The 19,975-nt window shown below is 43.6% G+C and overlaps 1 protein-coding gene across 3 annotated transcripts; it reads left to right on the forward strand.

Moving 5' to 3' along the window:
* The first annotated feature begins 840 nt into the window (after positions 1-840).
* On the forward strand, positions 841-18,420 carry stk11ip (serine/threonine kinase 11 interacting protein). 3 transcript variants are annotated; one of them, XM_064326815.1, is made up of 26 exons: positions 841-1,037; positions 2,192-2,259; positions 3,065-3,267; positions 3,520-3,594; positions 3,791-3,886; positions 4,079-4,186; positions 4,339-4,410; positions 5,364-5,493; positions 5,639-5,742; positions 6,494-6,583; positions 7,348-7,389; positions 7,879-8,049; positions 8,331-8,412; positions 8,550-8,969; positions 9,468-9,673; positions 10,182-10,289; positions 10,466-10,646; positions 11,496-11,662; positions 12,715-13,003; positions 13,950-14,062; positions 15,068-15,165; positions 15,834-16,012; positions 16,790-16,874; positions 16,963-17,042; positions 17,257-17,480; positions 17,956-18,420. In XM_064326815.1, exons 2-26 carry the CDS (start codon positions 2,193-2,195, stop codon positions 18,094-18,096), a joined length of 3,531 nt encoding a protein of 1,176 aa, XP_064182885.1. In that variant the 5' UTR covers positions 841-1,037; position 2,192; the 3' UTR covers positions 18,097-18,420. The 3 variants fall into 3 exon arrangements, with proteins under 3 accessions (XP_064182885.1, XP_064182887.1, XP_064182886.1); XM_064326817.1 differs by having other exon boundaries at positions 11,496-11,647; XM_064326816.1 differs by having other exon boundaries at positions 11,499-11,662.
* The last annotated feature ends 1,555 nt before the right edge of the window (positions 18,421-19,975 follow it).

The raw sequence follows: 19,975 nt of genomic DNA on the forward strand, positions 1-19,975 counted from the left end.
AACAATAAATATATAAATATAGCCAGGTACTGAACATAAATTACATAATTCATTCATTAATTATGACAGGAGAGTTAAAATAACTACATTACAATGACAGAGCCTGCAACACATAATTTTCCAACAATGTATGAATTTGTTTGTCATTCTCTACACTTTCAACACTTTCACTTCACAGAGCAAATTAAACTTCAGTCTGGTCTTTCCTGCTTTTGCTTCATTCTGCATGTCAATGGTAAATCTCACCAAGCATCCTGTAAACCCAATTCTAGTGCATTTTACATTGCTCTTAAAGAAGTATCAGACAAATATTTCCTTTCAGATTTGTAGCACTGCATCTGAAACAAGTCACAAAAATTTGATAAAGGACAATTGAAAAAAGCAGAATATGGCCATTCTGGTTTCAGTTTTTGCAGTATCTGACCAGTGTTGAAACACAAAGGTGTTATCAGACTCAAATCCCCTTCTGTTTTTTAAAATTTTTATTTATTTATTTGTTTATTTTACACGTTAGCTTTTAAACAGCTCATAATTACTTATTACACTCACTTAAGCATGCAGACAGAAATGGGCCTCTCCCGACTATTATTTATTTATTTATTTATTTATTTATTTATTTATTTATTTATTTATTTATTTATTTATTGTCATTTTATAATTTGGTTTGAAATTTCATCACATTGGAACCAGATGAGATTTTACTTTCACATTTTGCAAATAAGTGAAACCAAAGTTTCAATAAAGTCCCTGAATCATTGATCACAATTTAATTTGGCTGGAGAAATATCGTAGCTATAATTAAGAATTCATCTTCGACTTTACGGCCACCGTAGTTTCAGGAAGTGTATAAACATGACATCGTTGGCTTGAAAATGTCAGCAACAGTCAGAAGAGGTGAATGTTTGGAAACGTTTGGTATTGTCACAGAACTGTAGTTCTAGTTCAAATGAATTGGGGAAAACGAATTTGAAGAGCGTCAATAAACTGTAGCCTTCCTCCCACTTTTGGACATCTGCTGGTGTATACAGACCGATAAGGTATGTCAGCACAGAATTTGTTTGAAAGATAGCTAGCTATTATATTATCCAACACTACCCAGCTTGTTAGCTACCTTGACAGCTGTATGTTAGCTGTTGAACTGTATTATAAACAAAGCGACCAAACGAGCTAATATTTGCAAGACGCATTCGGGGATGCGATTGATGAAATCAGCTGCAGCTTGGCAAACTTCTATTTAGCGTGCTAACGTGTAACTTAACTTGGTGCTAGTTAGTTTGATTCGTTTCGTGACGCACATACTCATAACTTAGCTTTTGTTTTTTGTGTTTTGCCCATGTTGTAACTACGTTAACGTCAAATGGCTATCCTGTCCGACGAGATAGGATCAATCCAAAGGACGCCGGCCACAATAGTCGATAGAAGTAGCTACTGTAGCTACCTAGCTAACTTAAATAAATTTGCTTAGTTTTTATATTGGTACACATCAGTTGCTATTGCATTATGTACATTTTTCGGTGTAAGAATTCTAGATGTATACTGAAAATGCAGAACGCCGTCAGAACCTTGTCATCTGAATATGTTGCATTCAGCGTACTGCATTCTGTTTGATGCATAATTTGGCGTAATGCTTTTTTATTTATTGAGCATTCAGAAATGGTGATCATGTGATTGCTATTTCACACTTGTTTCGATAGTTTCACTGGGGTGGAAGTGACAGCGTTGATTAATGAAAAGGAAACATACATGCCTTTGTAGGCCGTAATTTTCATTAGAGGAAGTATTGCTGACAAGTGTACAAGACAATACGTTATTATACATATGGATCTGACCTCTTGCTCCTCCAGGATATTACATGCCAAAATGCCAAACATAATAGCAAAACATCCCTACATGTTTCTTGAATCTAGCAATAGTAACAAAAACAACAACAATCATAATAATAATAATAACAATAATAATATGACTACTACTACTACTAATAATAATGCCAATGACTATATTGTATTTTTCCATATTAAAATGTGACTGTGGTGTTAAGTTAAGTTTGACTGTCATTCAGTTAAATGTGGAATGTGGCATAATGTGGAAATCCAAAGACTTGAAGTTTATGAAGAAGTGACTTTTCTTTTTAAACACCCAATGGCAGTTTTTCGAATGTTGCATTGACCCTTAATATCGCTCACGCACACAGGATGTCTTCGCCCTCTTGCGGACAGTTGAACCTTGTGCGGACTCTGGCTACATTGCTGCGGAATGATGGTACCTCATTTTACTGTGTTATTTTAATTAGCTCTTTGGTTTCATTCTTGTTGGTTCTATAAATATGCTTTTGCAATGCCTGCGACTGCATTAGGGAGTGTCTTTTGCATTCAGAAAAGAGCCTTATGACAGTGTTACATTTAAGGTTACATAAAACATAACATGCTAGATGGAGTGGAGCAACATCTGAGCCAAGTTGCAGACCATATGTAATGCTGTGATATGTCCTGCAGTTCAGCCTGACCCTAGCATCCAAATTGGTGATCAAGGACAGTGGTGACCTATAGGGCTAGGATCCTTTATGACAGTTGGTGTAATTCACTCTAAAATAGCACTTAATCTTTTGCCTCTTTATGCTAATTGGAAGGCCTGTGTTCAAGAAGAATATTTTGAAATATTGAGAAACTTGATTAAAATACTGTTGATGCGTTACCTTAGTTTGGAATTATGGTAGGCTACCTAACGTGCTGAACTGAAATGGAATTGTACATGATGGCCACTGAATACATTTTTTTTATGAGCATGTATGTGTCTTTCTGACATTCTTCCATTTCAGAGTATTATGAATTGCTTGATATGTTCAGGAAGGTATTGTACTGTAAGCAGTCATAAACCTTGAAGCATTACACCTGTTTCACTGACACAACAAGTCCTCATATTAGGTCACGAACATGGTAACCTATAGGACCCTGATGTTGTTTGAAACCAGTATCTTTGTACCAGTTCTGAGACATGGTTTCTCCTGCTAATGTGTCGTTTGTTGTGTCTATGATGACTAATAAGTCTTGTTCTCTCTGTGGTGAAGGTGACTCTGTACTGGATGGCAGCAGCACCCTGACTCTGCAGGTTAGCTGTCTGCAGCATCTCACCCGCCTCTTCCAGCAGTTTCTCCACTCGCGGACCAATCAGCACGGCTTCCTGGCCTTGGCGTCACACCCACCTGACACGCCCGCTATGCTGCAAGTCCAGTTCCTCTTCGACATGCTGCAGAAAACCATCTCCCTCAAGGTACTCTCCTCTGCCTCACTGCCTCACCTCCTACCTCTCCTCTCACTTCCGTGGCCCTGTCATAGGACCAAGAGAACTTCTCTTAATTACAGAAACTTGGTGGGGAGGAAAATTTGCTCTCTGCTCTAATTCCATCTCCAGTCTTGACCAACACATCCCGAATTCTAATGATTTGATCTACATTAAGTTCATTTTGATGTCATTAAATGGTATAGCTGTTTCTTTCTCTTCCTCCCGATCTTCTATGTACAGCTCATTAATCCTCCTGGCGTCAGGCTCCAGTCGGCTGTGAAAATCTTCCCCTTCAAATCCCTCAGATACTTGGAGGTACAGTATGAAGAGTCATACCCATTAATCTTGCTTTATCTACATTATTTTGTGCCACTTGGTGAGATTCAGTCAACCATACTCAGTCTGTTTAAGGGCACAAGCAATTCAAGTGAGTTAAAACAAACCCATAGTGTGTGCAATGGGCTGAGTGAGTGTAACATTGTCCCTGATGCTCTTTCCTCTCACGTAACAGCTGAAGCGCATCCCCCCTCACTGTCTGGAGGGCCTGCGGGCTGTTTACTCTGAGCTGCAGGTCTTCATCTGTTCTAGAAGTCTCTGCTCTTTACAGGTACAGCATATATAGCTTTTCAGAAACATGGGGACTGATTTATTAAGGATAGTGCTCATTTGTGTCAGTTTTGTAAAAAGCTCTAATGTTTTCTTGAATAACCCTTTATGTGTATCTCTGTGTGTGTGTGTGCGCATGTGTGTGTGTTTATGTTTGTGTGTGTGTGTGTGTGTGTGTGTGTGTGTGTGACAGGAGCTCCTGTCTCTGTGTGGAGGGGATCTCAGTTCAGCGTTGCCGTGGCTCGAGCTGCACACGCTGAACTTCAGCTACAACTCCATCAGCTGCTTGGATGAGTCTCTGGTGAGTCCCCAGCTCCCAGCGCCCAAGGGCCTTTCTGTCACAGGATTAAGGGTTGTGTTTTCCGTGAGCTGCTGTGATTTTTTTTTTCAGTAGCTAATGATTCAAATCATCTACCATTAAGCATACATTCTCTCTGTTTCTGCTCTTAACAGAGATTACTGAACGTGCTGAGGTCCTTGGACCTCAGCCATAACAGGATCCAGACCTGCGGGGAGTTTCTGCAGGTAAGTTGGAGAGCTAGCAGCACGCGTCCATTTTGATGCGAAAATCTCCTGGTCTTCTGAAGTCCCTCTTGCCTTGCCTTGGGATTTCCTACTCATTCAAGTAAAGACAGGGTGTTGGTTAGCTGGGGGTTTATCCATAGTCAGCCGAATGGATGGCGATATTGGTGATTCAGCATATTTACAAAAATATTGGTAGTGCTGACTCTTGGTACTGTTAATCCTGTCCTATCCTCCTCTTCTTCATTCACGTACCGCAATATATACAGCACATACAAAAGACAATCTCTCACAGTCCTTGATACTCTACCTCAGTTTACCATAACAGCCCACCCTGAAAGGCTTACAAATGGACTAAGCAATTAAGAAGATTAATAAACTTATGCTCCTTCTCTCACTGACTTGGAAAATACAGAAGAAAGTGCCGTCACATGCAAACAGAAGTTCTCCTGCAACTTTAGCTGATCTAGTTTTATATTTTAAAAATTATTTTGCAAGCAAATTCCTATTACGAGGAACTGCAGTGCAGAGCACCATGAACGAATGGTTTGGTCCAAACACATAAATTGCTATACCATAATGGGTACTGTACCATGGGCCGGTGCGGTGCATATCCATCACACATAAAACTGACCATTCAAAGACCGGTATCCTCTGACGCCTCTGTCTTTGCAGTAATGTTTCACCAGCCAGACGGCTGTTATTAGTAATCAGAGATGAATGGTGTCTCTTTTTCTCTGACCATTTTGTGAGCAAAAAGGCGTGTTTAAAGGTCATATTTATTGGCTGGACCGCAACAGCGGGGCCAGGCCTACAAACGCTCATGTCTGTGACTGACTGACTGAGTGACTGAATGAGTGGGTGATTAAGTTGGTCGGCCGAGTTATGACATCACACCGTTGGTCGGCCGGTCCAGCCATATACTAGGTTTTGACCTGGTCTTGTTCTTCTTACAGCCACTGGGTGACTTGCAGCATTTGAACCTGGGGTACAATTTTCTTCAAAGGGTGCCTGTATTGGCGGTCAGCTGCAGGGCCACGCTTGTCAAACTGGTTCTCAGGAACAATGAGCTGGAAACAATTAACGGTAAGAGGAGAGAGGAGTTTGAAATGCCTGGGAAGGCTAAAGGTACTAAGGCACTGCAGACTAACCTAACCTATATGTGTATTGTATTGTTTCTTGAGGAAGATATTTACGTGTGTTTTGTTCACATGCACCACTTAAACTGCAGGAGTGGAACAGCTCTGCTCCCTGCAGCACCTTGACCTGGCCTACAACCTGCTGATGGAACATTCCCAACTGGCCCCCCTGTCTCTGCTGCATAACCTCAACACGGTGAGGCTAGCACTTTTTCAACAGTGCCCTCTTATGGCCCCCACCTGCACTGCAGGCTAATGTACTGCCATTTTTTTAACTGGCTACCTTGCTCAGTGACTTTCTTATTGCTGGCTCGTCGGGTTGAAATCTATTTTTCTTGCCGTTATGCTAGCTATGCAATCATCTTGCTGTGCACGTATCGTACTGTAGGGTAGTAATACTAATGTGACACTGCAATGATACAGAAATTGTGTAATGATAATATAGTGTGCTTATGTAGTGATACTGTAGTATACAGATGTACTCGGTGTAGTGTAGGCACAATAATACTGTATTTCTGTGGTATGCTTTCTAGATATGAATATTACATTTACATATATTTAGCAGACGCTTGTATCCAGAGTGATTTACTCAGATTACTTTCTTTACATACAATGCATTTGTGGATGTACATTCAGGTTAAGTACCATGCCCTTGACAAATGGGATAGCAAGAATGTAAGGACTGCAGCTACTGCTGCCGTGTTCAATGCTTGTATTTCCTATACCTCTAGGAAGTAATAATACTCAACTATAAATGCAGCACTTGAGCCTTTACCATGAAAACCGTCTCTTCTGCACCTTTGTCTAGTTTTAGCTTGAATCATTTTAGGCAGAGGATTGTGTTTGAAGGAAAACACACAGCACACAGGGCACAAGTTCATGTGTTGTTTTTCGGTGTCAGCGTGACGACTCTTCTCTTGTACCTTGTCTCTATCTGTTTGTCTCAGCTTCAACTGGAGGGAAACCCGCTGCACTTTCACAAGAACCACCGTCTTTGTGCTGTGCGTCACATATCCCCAAAGGCAGCCTTCCGCAGAGTGAGTTACTCACCCGTTTACTACTGCTGGGCAGGGGGTGGCCGAGTGTAGTTGGCTATTACTGAATGTGACACAGGGGCCTCTGATGAACTTTAATGGGAGCTGAGGGACCAGTAGATACACAAGCAACAAAACTTTTTTTTTTACGGTCCCTTTGTTAAGCTAGCTAGTTCACCAAGACCAGATATTGTGTGTTACAGTGGTCCAATTAGATAGCTTACTGGATAATGATTTATTTTTTTTGCCAAGTAGGCTACTAACATTATACTAATGGGAGGTCAGGTCATCACATCACATTACATTAACTTCATTGCATCTGTTCTTATCCTGAACAATGTGCAGTGGTGGAGAACATTGGTTGGTACTCTCAGGAATAAATGTAATTTTAAACAAACAAACAAGAATTTGTAATGATAATTAAGTTGCATGAAAGAAAAATGAGTTCTCTTGAAAGTATTAATTAGATCTGTTGTATGCTGTATTACACTTTTAAATGCTATTTCACAGGCAGCTGCCTTGCAGTTGAGAGCCAGTGTCGCACAAGTGTCGCTAGACAAGTAGGCTATTGACAGTTTAAGTTCTGCGACAGTCAGTTTCCAGAGTTTAATGAGCACGCTGGTCTGTGAGTGGTGGGAAGCATGTTTGATGGATTCAGGAGGGCAGCTGCTAATCGATAATAGCAGGGGGTTCCAGGCAGCCTTCTTTTGGCTCAGATGTATTTTGATCATGAACACGTTTCATATTTCATGTTTCTCTCATCCCAGCTCAATCTGGACGGCTGCCTCCTCTCATCATGTGAGTTGGAGGTGAGTGCTCGTTTTTAAGTTACACTTCCTCTCAGACGGTGTGAGTCGCAGACCATTTCATTTTGAGGGTTTAAAAAAAAAAAAAAAAAAAAAAAACGTAATTCAACCTGTTGTACAAAGCAGAAGTATATTTGCATATTTCATCTTTATGATCATTTTAGTTTTTAAATAGCCTGAAAAAGCAAGATGTCGTTGCTTCCTATTACTAATCTCCATAAAATGAAGGCACAGTACCATTTTGAACAGCGTGTGTGTTGGAAAGCAGTCATGGCATAGGTAAAATGTTGTGATTCTGCTATTTGAATCAATTTTTATTTTCACTTAAGGCTTTTTGTCGGGATTCAGTTTGGATTAGGGTCTGGGGTTAGACCTATTTTTCATGCCCTTGAATATTATCTACCTGAGATTTTATGATGGCTGGTTCTAATTTCATTATTGGTGTGTGTGTGTGTGTGTGTGTGTGTGTGTGTGTGTGTGTGCATTTTCCAGGTTCTGCGTAGGCTGGGACAGGTGATTGGCCAGATGCCACCGACCATGTCCCAGACTGCCATGGCAACAGAGAAGAGCCCCCAGGAGGTGTCCAGTGGGGCGGGGGAGATGAGTGACAGTCTGTGTCTCAGTGAGCCGCCAGTGAAACCTCTGCACAAGAAGAAATCCAAGGTAACCCCCCTCCCACCCCCCTTTGAAATTCAAATAAGGGCATACAGTAACAAATATACGAATAAGTAATAGTGGCATACTATTTTGCAACATGCACATTTCCTTTGTACCGTATCCACAGTTCCTTCAGCGCATACATTAACCAAAGATGCAGTCGCATTCCTAGTCTGCAAGCTTCAAGCAGCGATCCTGTTTTATATGCAGTCATCACAATGTCCCTGTCCGAACCCTAAAACACGTTCTGGCCTGAGGATGTGTCCCCGTGGATTCTGTGCTTTCAGACTAAAGTCAGAGTGAGGAGAGCCAGCATCTCGGAGCCCAGTGACACAGACCATGACCTCAGGACCCAGTCTAGTCTGCAGGGTGCGCATTTACCTACGAGGAAGTGGCTGTCTGCACTGCCGGTTGACTGTGTGCCTGTGCATCTGGTTATGAGTGTAACTGCAGTTTGTGTGTGTGAGTGTGTAAGTGTTCTTAAGTGCATTTTTGGTTTCCTTCAGACATTGTGCTCCATCACCAGAAGGACATAGAGAGGATGGAGACCTTCCGCCATCAGCTCGGCGAAGACTGGCTGCTCTACCATCACCACCTGGAGAAGCCGCGGGAAGCCGGCCGCTCGGAACCCGACCACCCGGGGGTCGTGAACGGCCACTGTGCCGCCCCCCCTTCAGAGAGCGCGGGTCCTCCTGACCAGGTGTCGCCGCCGTCCCAACTGGAGCAGAACGCCACCCCTCTGCTCACCTCTGAGCCCAAACAGGAGTGGCTGGAGCCGGAGGCCGACACAGAGTCCACCCTGCGGTGGCCTGGGCACGGGGTGGAGAACACGGACTCCACCCTGGAGACCAGCGTGGGGGAGATTCAGCTCCCGGGGAACGGCAGCACCCCCCTCCAAAAGGAAGAGGAGGAGGAAGAGCTCGGGGGTGAGTGGGTGGCCCTGCATCAGTTATATTCTTCTGAGTTTGGCAGTAGCAGATTCCTTTTGGGAGAGATTGAATGATATGGTTTGCAGGGTGACATATTGTGTGTGGGATGGGGGGTGGAGGGGTTTGGAGCAGAGGCAGATTGTAATGTAAGACAGTGGGGGGGGGGCAGGATGCAGTGTGTGATGGTGTGGGGGTGGAACGGTGGGAGAAAGTGTGAGCTGGGGGTGTGTGGTTTCTCTTGGTGGCAGTGATATAGCCTGTTTCTCTTCAGGTAATTGCGGCACGGTTTACTGCAACTGGAGAAACATCAGATGGTTCTCACTGCTGGAGCTTCAAGCTCAATGCCACCTTTGTGCTACATTGTTAGCTGCCCACAACAACATTTCATTTAATAACATTTCATTATTTTTATTTTTTTTTTGTTGATGGGTGAGGTTTAGTGGTGATGTGCTGCGAAGGGAAAACTACTGAGACAATGTGGTTTCTCTCCCTCAGTTGACCTGTGCCTACCCCTGCTTGTGGGAGTGCTGTCGGAGGGAGAGGAAGACCAGGGGATGAAGACGGCCCGGGGTCCCCTGTTCCTGCGGGTGAAGTCGGGTCACATGCTGGAGGTGGACATGCAGAGTGGGCGTGTGCTGACCAAGCTGGAGCTGGACAGCCTGCGGGAGGTCACCACCTCTCTGGCCGCCTGGACGGAGAAGGTCAGGGGACACGGTGGAAGGCAGAGGCCCAGTCCTGACACAGGGCGTGGCCCTGATATCTCACAGACACTCCTGGAGCCTTTAACCCAGTCGTAACCAGCCCTGTTCCTGGAGCTCTACCGTCCTGTAGGGTCTCGCTCCAACCCTACCACAGCACACCTCATTCAACAGCTAGAGGTCTTGTTGAACTACTGATTAGTGGAGTCAGGTGTGGGTTTGAAATGAAATTAGGGTTGGAATGAAAACCTACAGAATGATAGATCCCCAGGAACAGGGTTGGTTACTGCTGCTTTAACCTCACAGGCCAATCCAGCCAATCCTCATCCAGGGACCCATTGGTCTCTTCAGTTCAGAATCGACGCGAGTGGAATTCGTCGACACGCGTTGACGTCTTCTTCCTCTTAATTATACAGAAGTTCTCATCGCCAGTACGGTTTCCTGTGTTCCCTGTCCGCGTTGTCCGCTTGGCCCTGATCCCTCTCCTCGTCTCTCCTGCTCCGCCCCTCAGGAGGAGACACGCCTCCCGGCCGTGGATCTGCACTTCAGCTACATCAACCGCACGAGACGCCAGCGGCGCTACGTCATGCTGGACGAGAACCCCGAGCAAATGCAGCAGGTGCGTGGTACCCCAGCGTTCAGCCTGAAAATCTCGAGTACGCGGCCAGCGTATGATGACTGACACGAGCGCAGATTCGATCGTATGCTTGTCCCTATATCGTAGCGTCGGTCTTCATTTCTGCCTTTCTCCGTGTCGTTACGGATGCTTCTGTTCTTCTCCCGTGTGCCCTCCAGGCCTTGGCAGACATCTTGTTTCAGGCGGTGGAGGAAAATAAGCGCAGGGCTCCGCAAGGCCATCAGCAGATCGAACGCATGCAGTGTCTGAAGTGCTGTGCTGAGTTCTGCCAGCAGGGGGCGAAGCAGATTACTGGAAGGGATTTGGGGGACCAGGATGAGAGCAGACAAGCCGATGGCGGTGAGCTTTTTTACTCTTTACTTTATTGTTTTTAGTTAGGTTGTCCAAGGCTCAGCCACATTTATCATAATTCTACGTGACATTTTTGCTGTTTGCCTCCACTTACAGTTTATAAGATTTTTTTCATTGGCTCCAGTTAGCCTGCCAGATTGCAGTCTGGCCAAGGTTGATTAACAGTATGGTGGTGTTCCTCCTTGGCACAAACCTGCCATATACTTTTAGGGTTTCCGATTGCACAATGATCGTAGTGCGTGTAAAAATGCACTCCGTACAGAAGTAAAAACACTGCCTATGAAATTAAATCCGATCATGAAAATGCACTTTTGTACGTCGCTTTGGATAAAAGCGTCTGCCAAATGAATGTAATGTAATGTAATGTAAATCCATGTTCTTACCATACAAATGAACCTTGACAAGCCACCAACCACTGAAGTTTCTGTGTACTACCAGTTAGAACGTGCTGTCTCCTTCCAGGAAAACAGTTTGCATTTGAAATGTAGGCCCTTCATAGCACGTGTGACATTCTGACCATGCTGGCCATCCTGGATTAGAAGTTTTCAAAGAGTTATTATGTTTTGGTGTCACTGTCCACTGGAAGATCCACTGGTGATCATGCAACCCCACTTTCTGTCTTGGATGCCCATATAACCCCACTTTCTGTCTTGGATGCCCATATAACCCCACTTCCACTTATGGATGCCCATTTAACCCTACTTCCTGTCATGGGTGCCCATATGACCCCGCTTTCTTTCAGTGGATGCCGATTTCTGGTCGCGACTGTGAGGTGAGTTTTGGCAGGTGAGTTCTGGTGTCTGTGCTTACAGATTTTATTTATTGTTTTTGTACCAGCAGGGAGTGCACTCAGCTGTCCCGTGTGTGGCAGTGATCACGTGGTCCAGGTGGCAGACCAGTTGGCTCCCTCCACCAGTACTCCTGTCCAGGGATCTTCTGAGGAGGATGATGCAAATCGCGACTACACCTTTCATGACTCCAGCGCTCAGGTACATCGTCTCCAGGTGTGTGGTTTGCAGAAGGCATGTCGTTTGAAGCTGTGTGTTCTAAAGGTTCTCTGTAGGTCAGAACTGTTCCACAGTGCCACAGGCCAGAATGGTAGACAGTTGGTAATAACATTGAGAACTTCAACATTCACTGCTGTGTGCCTGTTGAACCCCTGCATTATAACCTACAGGTCCCTCTGTATGCCTGCAGAAAATTTTAGGAAGATCTGAGCCTTCATGGGAATTTCTTTTCCAAATTTACATGGAATGTCCGTGTCGCTGTGAAAATTCCAACAAAGTGGCATGGGGTGTAAAGCAGAAAGTATTGAGTACAATTCAATGGAGGTTATACTGATTATCTGTAATGGTTTCGTCATTCTGAATTTGTGGTTTTGTTCCATTTTGGGCGTCGTGCTCTAGGGATATTGTTTTTGGTAATGCCCTGTTGCTCAGGAACTGCTGACTATTAAGAAACTAGATCCTTTTGTTTTCACGGTTTTAACAGCCTTGTAGACAAAATTCTCAGTTAAGAATATGGATCTATGGGGAGCACATTATGCATGGGCTGATTTAATCATTATTCATGGCCTAATTAATTTCTCTGGTTAATGTGCTCCTAGTTTATAGCATAGAAGCATATAGGCTGCACAAGGAAATATTTTGTTACACTATAAATAACATGCGTTATGAAACCATGTACCACCCACCTTGGCTACTCATCATGTGACTTTACAGACCCAAAGCTATACAGCTATTTCATGTTTGCATGAAATTGCACATCATTGGCTGACTACATCAATGGTAACCCATGTGCCATGATACAAGGATGTGGCCAAAAATGGCTGAATGCTGCAAGCCAAGGAAATGTGCATACATGCCCATGTGCATACAAGACGTTCATTGATTTAAATATCCTTTATGATTATGGCAGTTGCTCTTTTGCTTGGTTGGCCATAAACCGTGATGAAGAACTAACAGGATATAGTAGAGCACCAGGTCTGAACATGATGAGATTATAAAAACAGCCTTATACTGCCTACATCAATCTGCGGTGCTGGTTGTGTCTATAGGACCCTGCATTAGGGGAGGCCAGTTTGACTACTGGCAGCCCTGCTCACATGGAGACGGGGCTGTCGGACACCTTCCTCACCGCCCGGAGCCACACCTTCTACATCGGGGATGGGGATGGAAGCAGCCTGACTGACAGGAGCCCCCCCTCCCAGCTCGCCGCCTTCCAAACCCCCAGTGGGCCTGCCAACGAGGAGCTGTACTCCAGCTACAATTACACCAGCACCCCCGACACCAAGGCCACCCCGCCCCTCCTGGCCCCGCATCTGAACATGGAAGGAACCAACTTCGGTGGGTTTCGGGTAGAAATCGGTTGGAGGGCAAGCTGGGTTTCGGGTAGAAATCGGTTGGAGGGCAAGCTGGCAAGACTAGGTTTGGGAAGGAGAATTCCCCCTCCCAAAAAATATGGATCAGTGGAACAGGTCATAGGTTGAAATGAGCACAAGGAGAATTTCTTCAGTGAGCAGGAGGGAAAGAAGGGCTTTAAGACCAATTCCTCTTTTTCATTGTGGAGCGGTTTCAGAGCCTTGGGTTAACCATATTCCTAACTGTAATCTCTTTAAAACTCTCTGGTTATTAAAACCTTTTTTTTGTTATAAAACAGTCTTAATTTACATTTAGGAATCCTTAATATTATTGAACATGTGTACCATAATGAAACCTGGACCTAGGGTTTAATGTTTTGGGGGAACATGGATAGTGTGTTAATTAAAAGTTTGTTTTTATTGTGAAATGTATAGGGAAACATGTTTTTTGTACATTTACTGTAGACACATACAGGCCCATTATTATTATTTGTCTGTAATTCCCAGTGTAATGGACTGTGGAAATGGAAAATGCACAGGTTCAAAGGTTAACATGAAAATATAGATTTTAATTATATCATTTATGACTTTATGACTGTACGCATGTGATGTTGTAGATGAATGAAATGGTTGACTCCAGCTACTAATTCAACAGTACACTGTTTACTGTCGATGTCAATATTCATGTCAATATTGCATACAGTTCTTGATATTTTAACATGTAAAAAGTGAGGGAATACTGATGCTGTCATCTCCGCAAAATTATGAGTTGCAATTTAATGAAAATGTTGCATGAGAAAATGGAACAAGGACAGGAATTATCCATGCGCAAGACATTATAAACATGATAAAAGGTTCCTTGAAATGGTAAAGAAAACGATGAGGAAAAAATAAAACATGTAATTATTGTGCATTTTCTTTGTGTCTTACAGCTCCGTTTGACATGATCTCTGAGGACTGTGAGGTTGTGGACCACCGGCTGAAGCTCTTCCTTGATGTGGAGGTGTTTGAGAGCGACTCTGAGGAGTTCCGCTGCCATCTCAAGGCAAGGGGGTCAGAGAGGCGTGGGGATGTATTAACTCATGGGCCGAAGCCAATGCAGAGTTTTGTGTTTTCCACAAATGGGTAATTTTACGTTGTGGTGTGGGGATGGCTGGTGTAAGCAGCCACACCTGCCCTGGGTCAAACTAATTAGACCTGGCCAATTGGATAATTGGTTAAGAATTAGATAATTGGCCAGGCTAATTGGACCCAGGAACAGGAGTGGCTGCACCTGTGCGTAGTGAGGTAATCACTGCGCACAGGTTAAATCTGCCATCCCCACCCACACCAGGGAGCCTCTCTGTCATGACAGTGTTTTTACATCTGCTCCTCGGCTATAACATCTTGCCGACCCTTGCAAACAGTCTGGATTTATTTGCAAGGGTCGGCAAGATGTTATAGCCGAGGAGCAGATGTAAAAACACTGTCATGACAGAGAGGCTCCCTGGTGTGGGTGGGGATGGCAGATTTAACCTGTGCGCAGTGATTACCTCACTACGCACAGGTGCAGCCACTCCTGTTCCTGGGTCCAATTAGCCTGGCCAATTATCTAATTCTTAACCAATTATCCAATTGGCCAGGTCTAATTAGTTTGACCCAGGGCAGGTGTGGCTGCTTACACCAGCCATCCCCACACCACATACGTGATTTAGATTGTACAAGGTTTTTTTCTGCAGGAAATACATTGCCCGCTTTTAGGGATAAACTGAGCTTATAACCGCTACTGATCCACTTCCCCCAGACACGGGACAGATTCTGAAAGTGTTGTCACTTCCATGTTTCCCATGTGTTACCACGGCCACAGAATCTGTATATGCATCAGGCTGTTAGTCTTCTAACCCTGTTCCACATATCCTCCCTAGGTCACTCGCTCTCACGCATGTATGCATGCACTCTTTGTGTGTGTGTGTGTGTGTGTGTGTGTATTTTTGAGTGTATGTGTATGTGCACGCGTGTGTGCTCTCCCTATGCTTATGCATGTGCTCTTTCTGTGTACTCCCTATCTCAGATGTCCGCAGTGAAGTTTGGGAACCCTGTGGAGTTTCCGTCACTCTTGGTTGTGTCAGACCAGTCCATCTACATCCTAGAGATTACCATGGAAACACAGTAAGTCCTTAACTGTCTAGTATACATACATCCTCAATGTTCTGGTCTTCTTTTAGCAAGAAAAAACAACTTCAGCAGTGTTCATGTTAAGGGAAGAAAATAAGGCTTTCTTGGAAACTCAAGATTTAAAAGTTTGTTCTTTTTAATACCCTATTGTTTCATTGATTTCCGTATTGAATATTGAATTATTAGCCATTTTATGGGATCAATATTGTGAATATTTAGTCTATTTAGTTTAAAGGCTTTTAGTATGGCTTTTACAGGTTTAGCTCTTTGGCAATTATTTAATTTGCAATTTGTAATTCACTGTTACCCAAGAGTTTGGCCAGTGGGGCACAGGGGAATTTTCTGTGAATTATGCTCTCAATGTCATCCCTCATCCATCGCGTCAGGCATCTCATGAAGACATGTAGAGAAAAGGCATCACATTTGTTTGGCTGCTCTTCTGATTTCGATCAGGATATCAATAAATGGGTAATTTGATGATGAACAGATTTAAACCTAAAACAGGTGAAATGGGTGTCCCCATGCTTTTTGCCTTTTTAATATTAGGGTATAATTTTACTGCAGTGCTTCAAAAATTTGGAGCTGTTGTCTAGTTGGAAATGTTTTTGACAGTTGTTTTTGTTGAATTTATTTTCATATTCTCTTTGTCTCTCTCCTAACAGAAGGCAGCCTTCTGATGTGTTCCTGAAGAGAGGGGGTCATCGTATCACTGAGCTCAGCTACTTGGAGTTGGGCCTTGGGTCCCAGAGCATCCACATGGAGTTCGAAGATGGGGGGTCTGCCTACACCCTGCTCGTACGAGACCGCCCCCGCTGCAAGCATTTCTTTGGACTCCTCACAGGCAAGCACGCATACCACTGCTAGCTAATGCATGCTGCATATATCTGCACACTGTTCACATGCCACTGAAAAATCATGCCACCTGCATGCACCTACACACTAGGGCAGTGCAATGAAGCATATTAACGATTATCAAATTTTTAAGTGTCATGGAAATCAGCGCTGACATGTGGTGTAATAAAAAATCATACCTAATGCTGTAGTTGACATCCAACCTTTAGAGGCCATGTGAAATGTTTCCAGCAAAAAAACATCACCATTGATGTCTATTGGGTGCTGAAAAGATGTCAAGTCAGCAGCAAGGCCTTGCACCTTCCATGTGATTGACAAAAACACATCACATGAGGAAGCGCGGGAAGTGGTGTGGGTTGGGAGACGTACTTCTGTGAAAAACAGTTTGGTAGTGTTTTTTTTTTTTTTTTTTTTGCTTAAAATTTATAGATAGAGAAAGACTACTACATGCTCACAAAAAATCAGGAACCATCCTGGAGGCAGAACAGCTGGGTCAAAAGGAAATTGATAATGTATAAATGATCAATTTCTTATAAATTACTTTTCAGTGCCTTTTGTTTGGAATGGTATTTTGGTGTTTGTTGTCTGGAAATTTAGTCGTTGGTTAGCCATGTGATGTCACTTCCTGTCCTTCATAAGCTCCAGAATTTCATCCAAGTTTTTAAACATGAAAGCTCACACTCCCATGTTCATAGAGGCATGGTAAGGACTTTGTGCTTTGGCAATTGACATCTATACATCGCTAACACCACTGTCTGTCTCTCAGGAATCGCGAAAGAACTTGCTCCAAAATCCAACAGCAAACTCAAGTCCATCTCCAGCACCCGCCTGAACCCACAGCACCACCTCTGGTAGGCAGGTTCTCGGCTGATCTGTGCTGTCGGGGGTCCTGAGGGTAAATGGGTTCCAAAAATAATGCTGTGTTTCCGTGTTGTACAGGTCACTGCTGTGCGATATCAGCCAAGACGTTGAGCACTATCAGCCCCAGTTCCTGTATGTCCTGGCCTTCATCATGTCTGGTAGGTTACAGCTGAGCTGTGCAAGGCTGCTCTTTTTCAGTATTTATCCTGAGGATCTTCAAGAAAAACAAATCTATTTGGTTAAGCTAATCTCTTGGTTCTTGAGAACATGTGTTTTCACAAGTTCTTTCATTATTTCTTGTTGGTATTTGAAAGGCTCAGCTGTGTTTTTTTAAAATGACCTTTCTGTTTCTTTTTTTTCCCTCTCCCCCAGGTGGCAGTTTGAGCCCAGTGACAGTACTGGTGACTCCGGAAACGATGTACCTGCTCAACGAAGACCACCAATGGCGCAAGAGCTTGCCTGATGCAACACCCAGTGAGCACCCATCATCCAGTGGAAGTGTCGTAGTTCAGGAGACTCAGCCAATCAGCTGTGTCAGCTCGGTCCATTTGTTCGCCTGTGACCCCTGCAGAGTCAACATTAACATTTATGATGAGGTGAGATACAGGTTTGAGGAAGACATTAAACGTGCTAAAGAGAGGAAAAGAATTTACAACATGTCCTTGCCAACATTAATCTTGCCCAGATACAGGCTTGCTATAGTCCAGGGGTGTCCATCTCCAGTCCTGGAGGACTGCAGTATCTGCTGGTTTTTGGTGTGTTTCAGTACAAGTGATTCGCTTAAGTCATTGATTGGCTAATGTGTCCACACAACTTGCTCTCAAGTGTCCTGATTGAAAGCAAACCACGAATACCTACAGGTACTGCGGCCCTGCAGGACTAGAGTTTGACACTCCTGCTATAAGGCCTTTCTGTAACTTCTGAGATTCTTTATTGACAGGCCTTACTGTGTATGCGATACACTGTTGATTCTTTAGCATCTCCCTGACCACCTGTTCAGGTTTTGGCCTCCGCTTGGTTAGTTAAGGTAAAGAAACATCAGGTCTAAATACGTGTCTGTTTCTTGTCCAGGTGGAGAAAGAGGAGAGGCTATGGGTGCTGCTTTCTGGGAGCGCCGAGCTGACTCAGGCCCTGGTGGACTGGGTCAGGACCCGGTGGGAGGCCATGTTTGGGGTCCGGCTGATGACTTCCATTCAGGAAGCAGGATCCTGAGCACCGCCCTTGCAGCCTCTACACGTCTGGACGGACACGCGTTCTGGGCCCAGGACCCACAAACTCGTCCTCATTTCTGAAGTCTGGGAGGAAGGAGTGCAGTTTTGTAGCCTCCTCTGAAAGACAGAGCACAGGGTTTTTGTAGCACTTAAATAAGGGACTTTTTGTATTGTTAGTGAAAGGGAATCCAGTCACAAACTGAGGGAAAGCAGTTGGAAAAAGGACTTGTGTGTTTCACCCAAACCGCGCAGCCTGAAAATGAGCATCCCGATGGTCCATGGAATGTGCATTATATTTCTTGCAAAAGAATCTCTTGGTTTCTTCTTCAAAAATGTTCTTCTCGGCTTCAGTTATGTTTTCAAAATATGTAGTATTGTTGGTCAGTGGCCAGAGGCAAAGTATTCCAAATGCATAGGAGACACCGAGGAGCCTAACACTCATGGTGAGTGTTTATTGCAACGCCGATAAGCTGATAATGTACAGAAAGTAAATGTATTCATAACAGTATGAACATTGTGTGTACCTCATCAGTTGATGAGTTAAAAAAGGAATCACTTTTTCCAGCTTGTTTATTTCATTAAAAAAAAGAAAATAAAACCCAGTGTTTCCTGTGGTGTTCATCACAAAAAATAACTTATTGAAATTAGAGGGGTTTGGATTTCAGGGATACAACCTAGTTCCCTTTAAAATTCAAAATATGTGTATCATGCAGATCTGACGAGAAAAACATGAAGAATTTTTTTTTTTAAGCCCTTTATTATTCTTTAGGTGAGACTGACATACTCTAAATTGCTAATAAAATGAGGTCTAGTAGTGTGACGTACTAACAACGGGGAACTTGTTGCTTTGCTAAGCATGAAGAATGCAGAAGTCTCTAAACTGTGATTAGTGGAAATTATTGGCACCATAGCAAGTTATATGGTGTCTACAAGCAGTTGGCGCGACATGCCATGCAAATGCAACAGTATATGTACACCGGAGGGAAAGTGGCCTTTATCGCTTCGATGCCCCACCACCACCACCACCCCTTTTCAAACTCCTACACTCTCCCAATGTGCGCCCACACATGCACACACGCTAAAAACTTAAATGCACCGTGGCTGTTGTAAAACTGCTTTGCTGAAAAAATGATCGTCGTTGAACATTGTGGTGTTGCTGGCTCTTTTTTCCATTTTCATTTTTTTTCTATTTACTTGTGTTTCTGTTTTTTAAAAGGTGTTCGATAATTGCTTTCATGTGTCAAGTGTTCAGCAGCCACGTGCTGTGGAATATGGGGAGGAGAGTCTCTCTTTTAGAGGTTGGATAGAAAAAGAAGGAACATACTCAAATGTCAAGAAAAATTTCACCAAGGACAAAATAACTTTTAAAAACCCAAGACCTAGATTTGTTTTTCCCCTGTCTCCCAATTTTTTTTATGGCCAATTACAGAATAACGATGCCCAACAGGCCAGTCTACATAGTGGAGAGGATTCACTGACTTCTCTTATACGCAAATTAGGGGAATAAGTTCAAAGCTTTTTTTTACACGAAACAGGTATTTTCAGTTTCAGTTCCAACCTTCCCTGTCAGGGAAGATTTTTTGGATCTTGCTAATTGTTTTCTGCTTTTACTTCCCTGTCTCAAATGCCCTGTGGGATGCATCACAATTGAGCTTTGATGACTCTTAAATATACTGGGGACAGAGAGCCGCTGCTTGACCCACAGTATCTTGTTACGTTGGCTGATGTTAATTGTGTAGTGTGAAATGAATAATGGCATGCTCTCTGCCGATGGAACAGGTAGGAAAAATGGTGCAGTAAAACTGTTGTGTAACTACAGCAACCAGCACAATTTGCAAAACTGGAGAAAGTATCATACTGTAGCTGTAAATGACTACTCT

Source organism: Anguilla rostrata, chromosome 3, assembly GCF_018555375.3.
Source record: "Anguilla rostrata isolate EN2019 chromosome 3, ASM1855537v3, whole genome shotgun sequence".
Classification (NCBI taxonomy): domain Eukaryota; kingdom Metazoa; phylum Chordata; class Actinopteri; order Anguilliformes; family Anguillidae; genus Anguilla; species Anguilla rostrata.

Coding starts and splice junctions, on each gene's coding strand:
- stk11ip (XM_064326815.1), top strand. CDS start 2,193: ATGTCTTCGCCCTCTTGCGGACAGTTGAACCTTGTGCGGACTCTGGCT. Junction 3,887..4,078: donor GAAGTCTCTGCTCTTTACAG/GTACAGCATATA, acceptor TGTGTGTGACAG/GAGCTCCTGTCTCTGTGTGG. Junction 11,663..12,714: donor CTCAGGTACATCGTCTCCAG/GTGTGTGGTTTG, acceptor TTGTGTCTATAG/GACCCTGCATTAGGGGAGGC.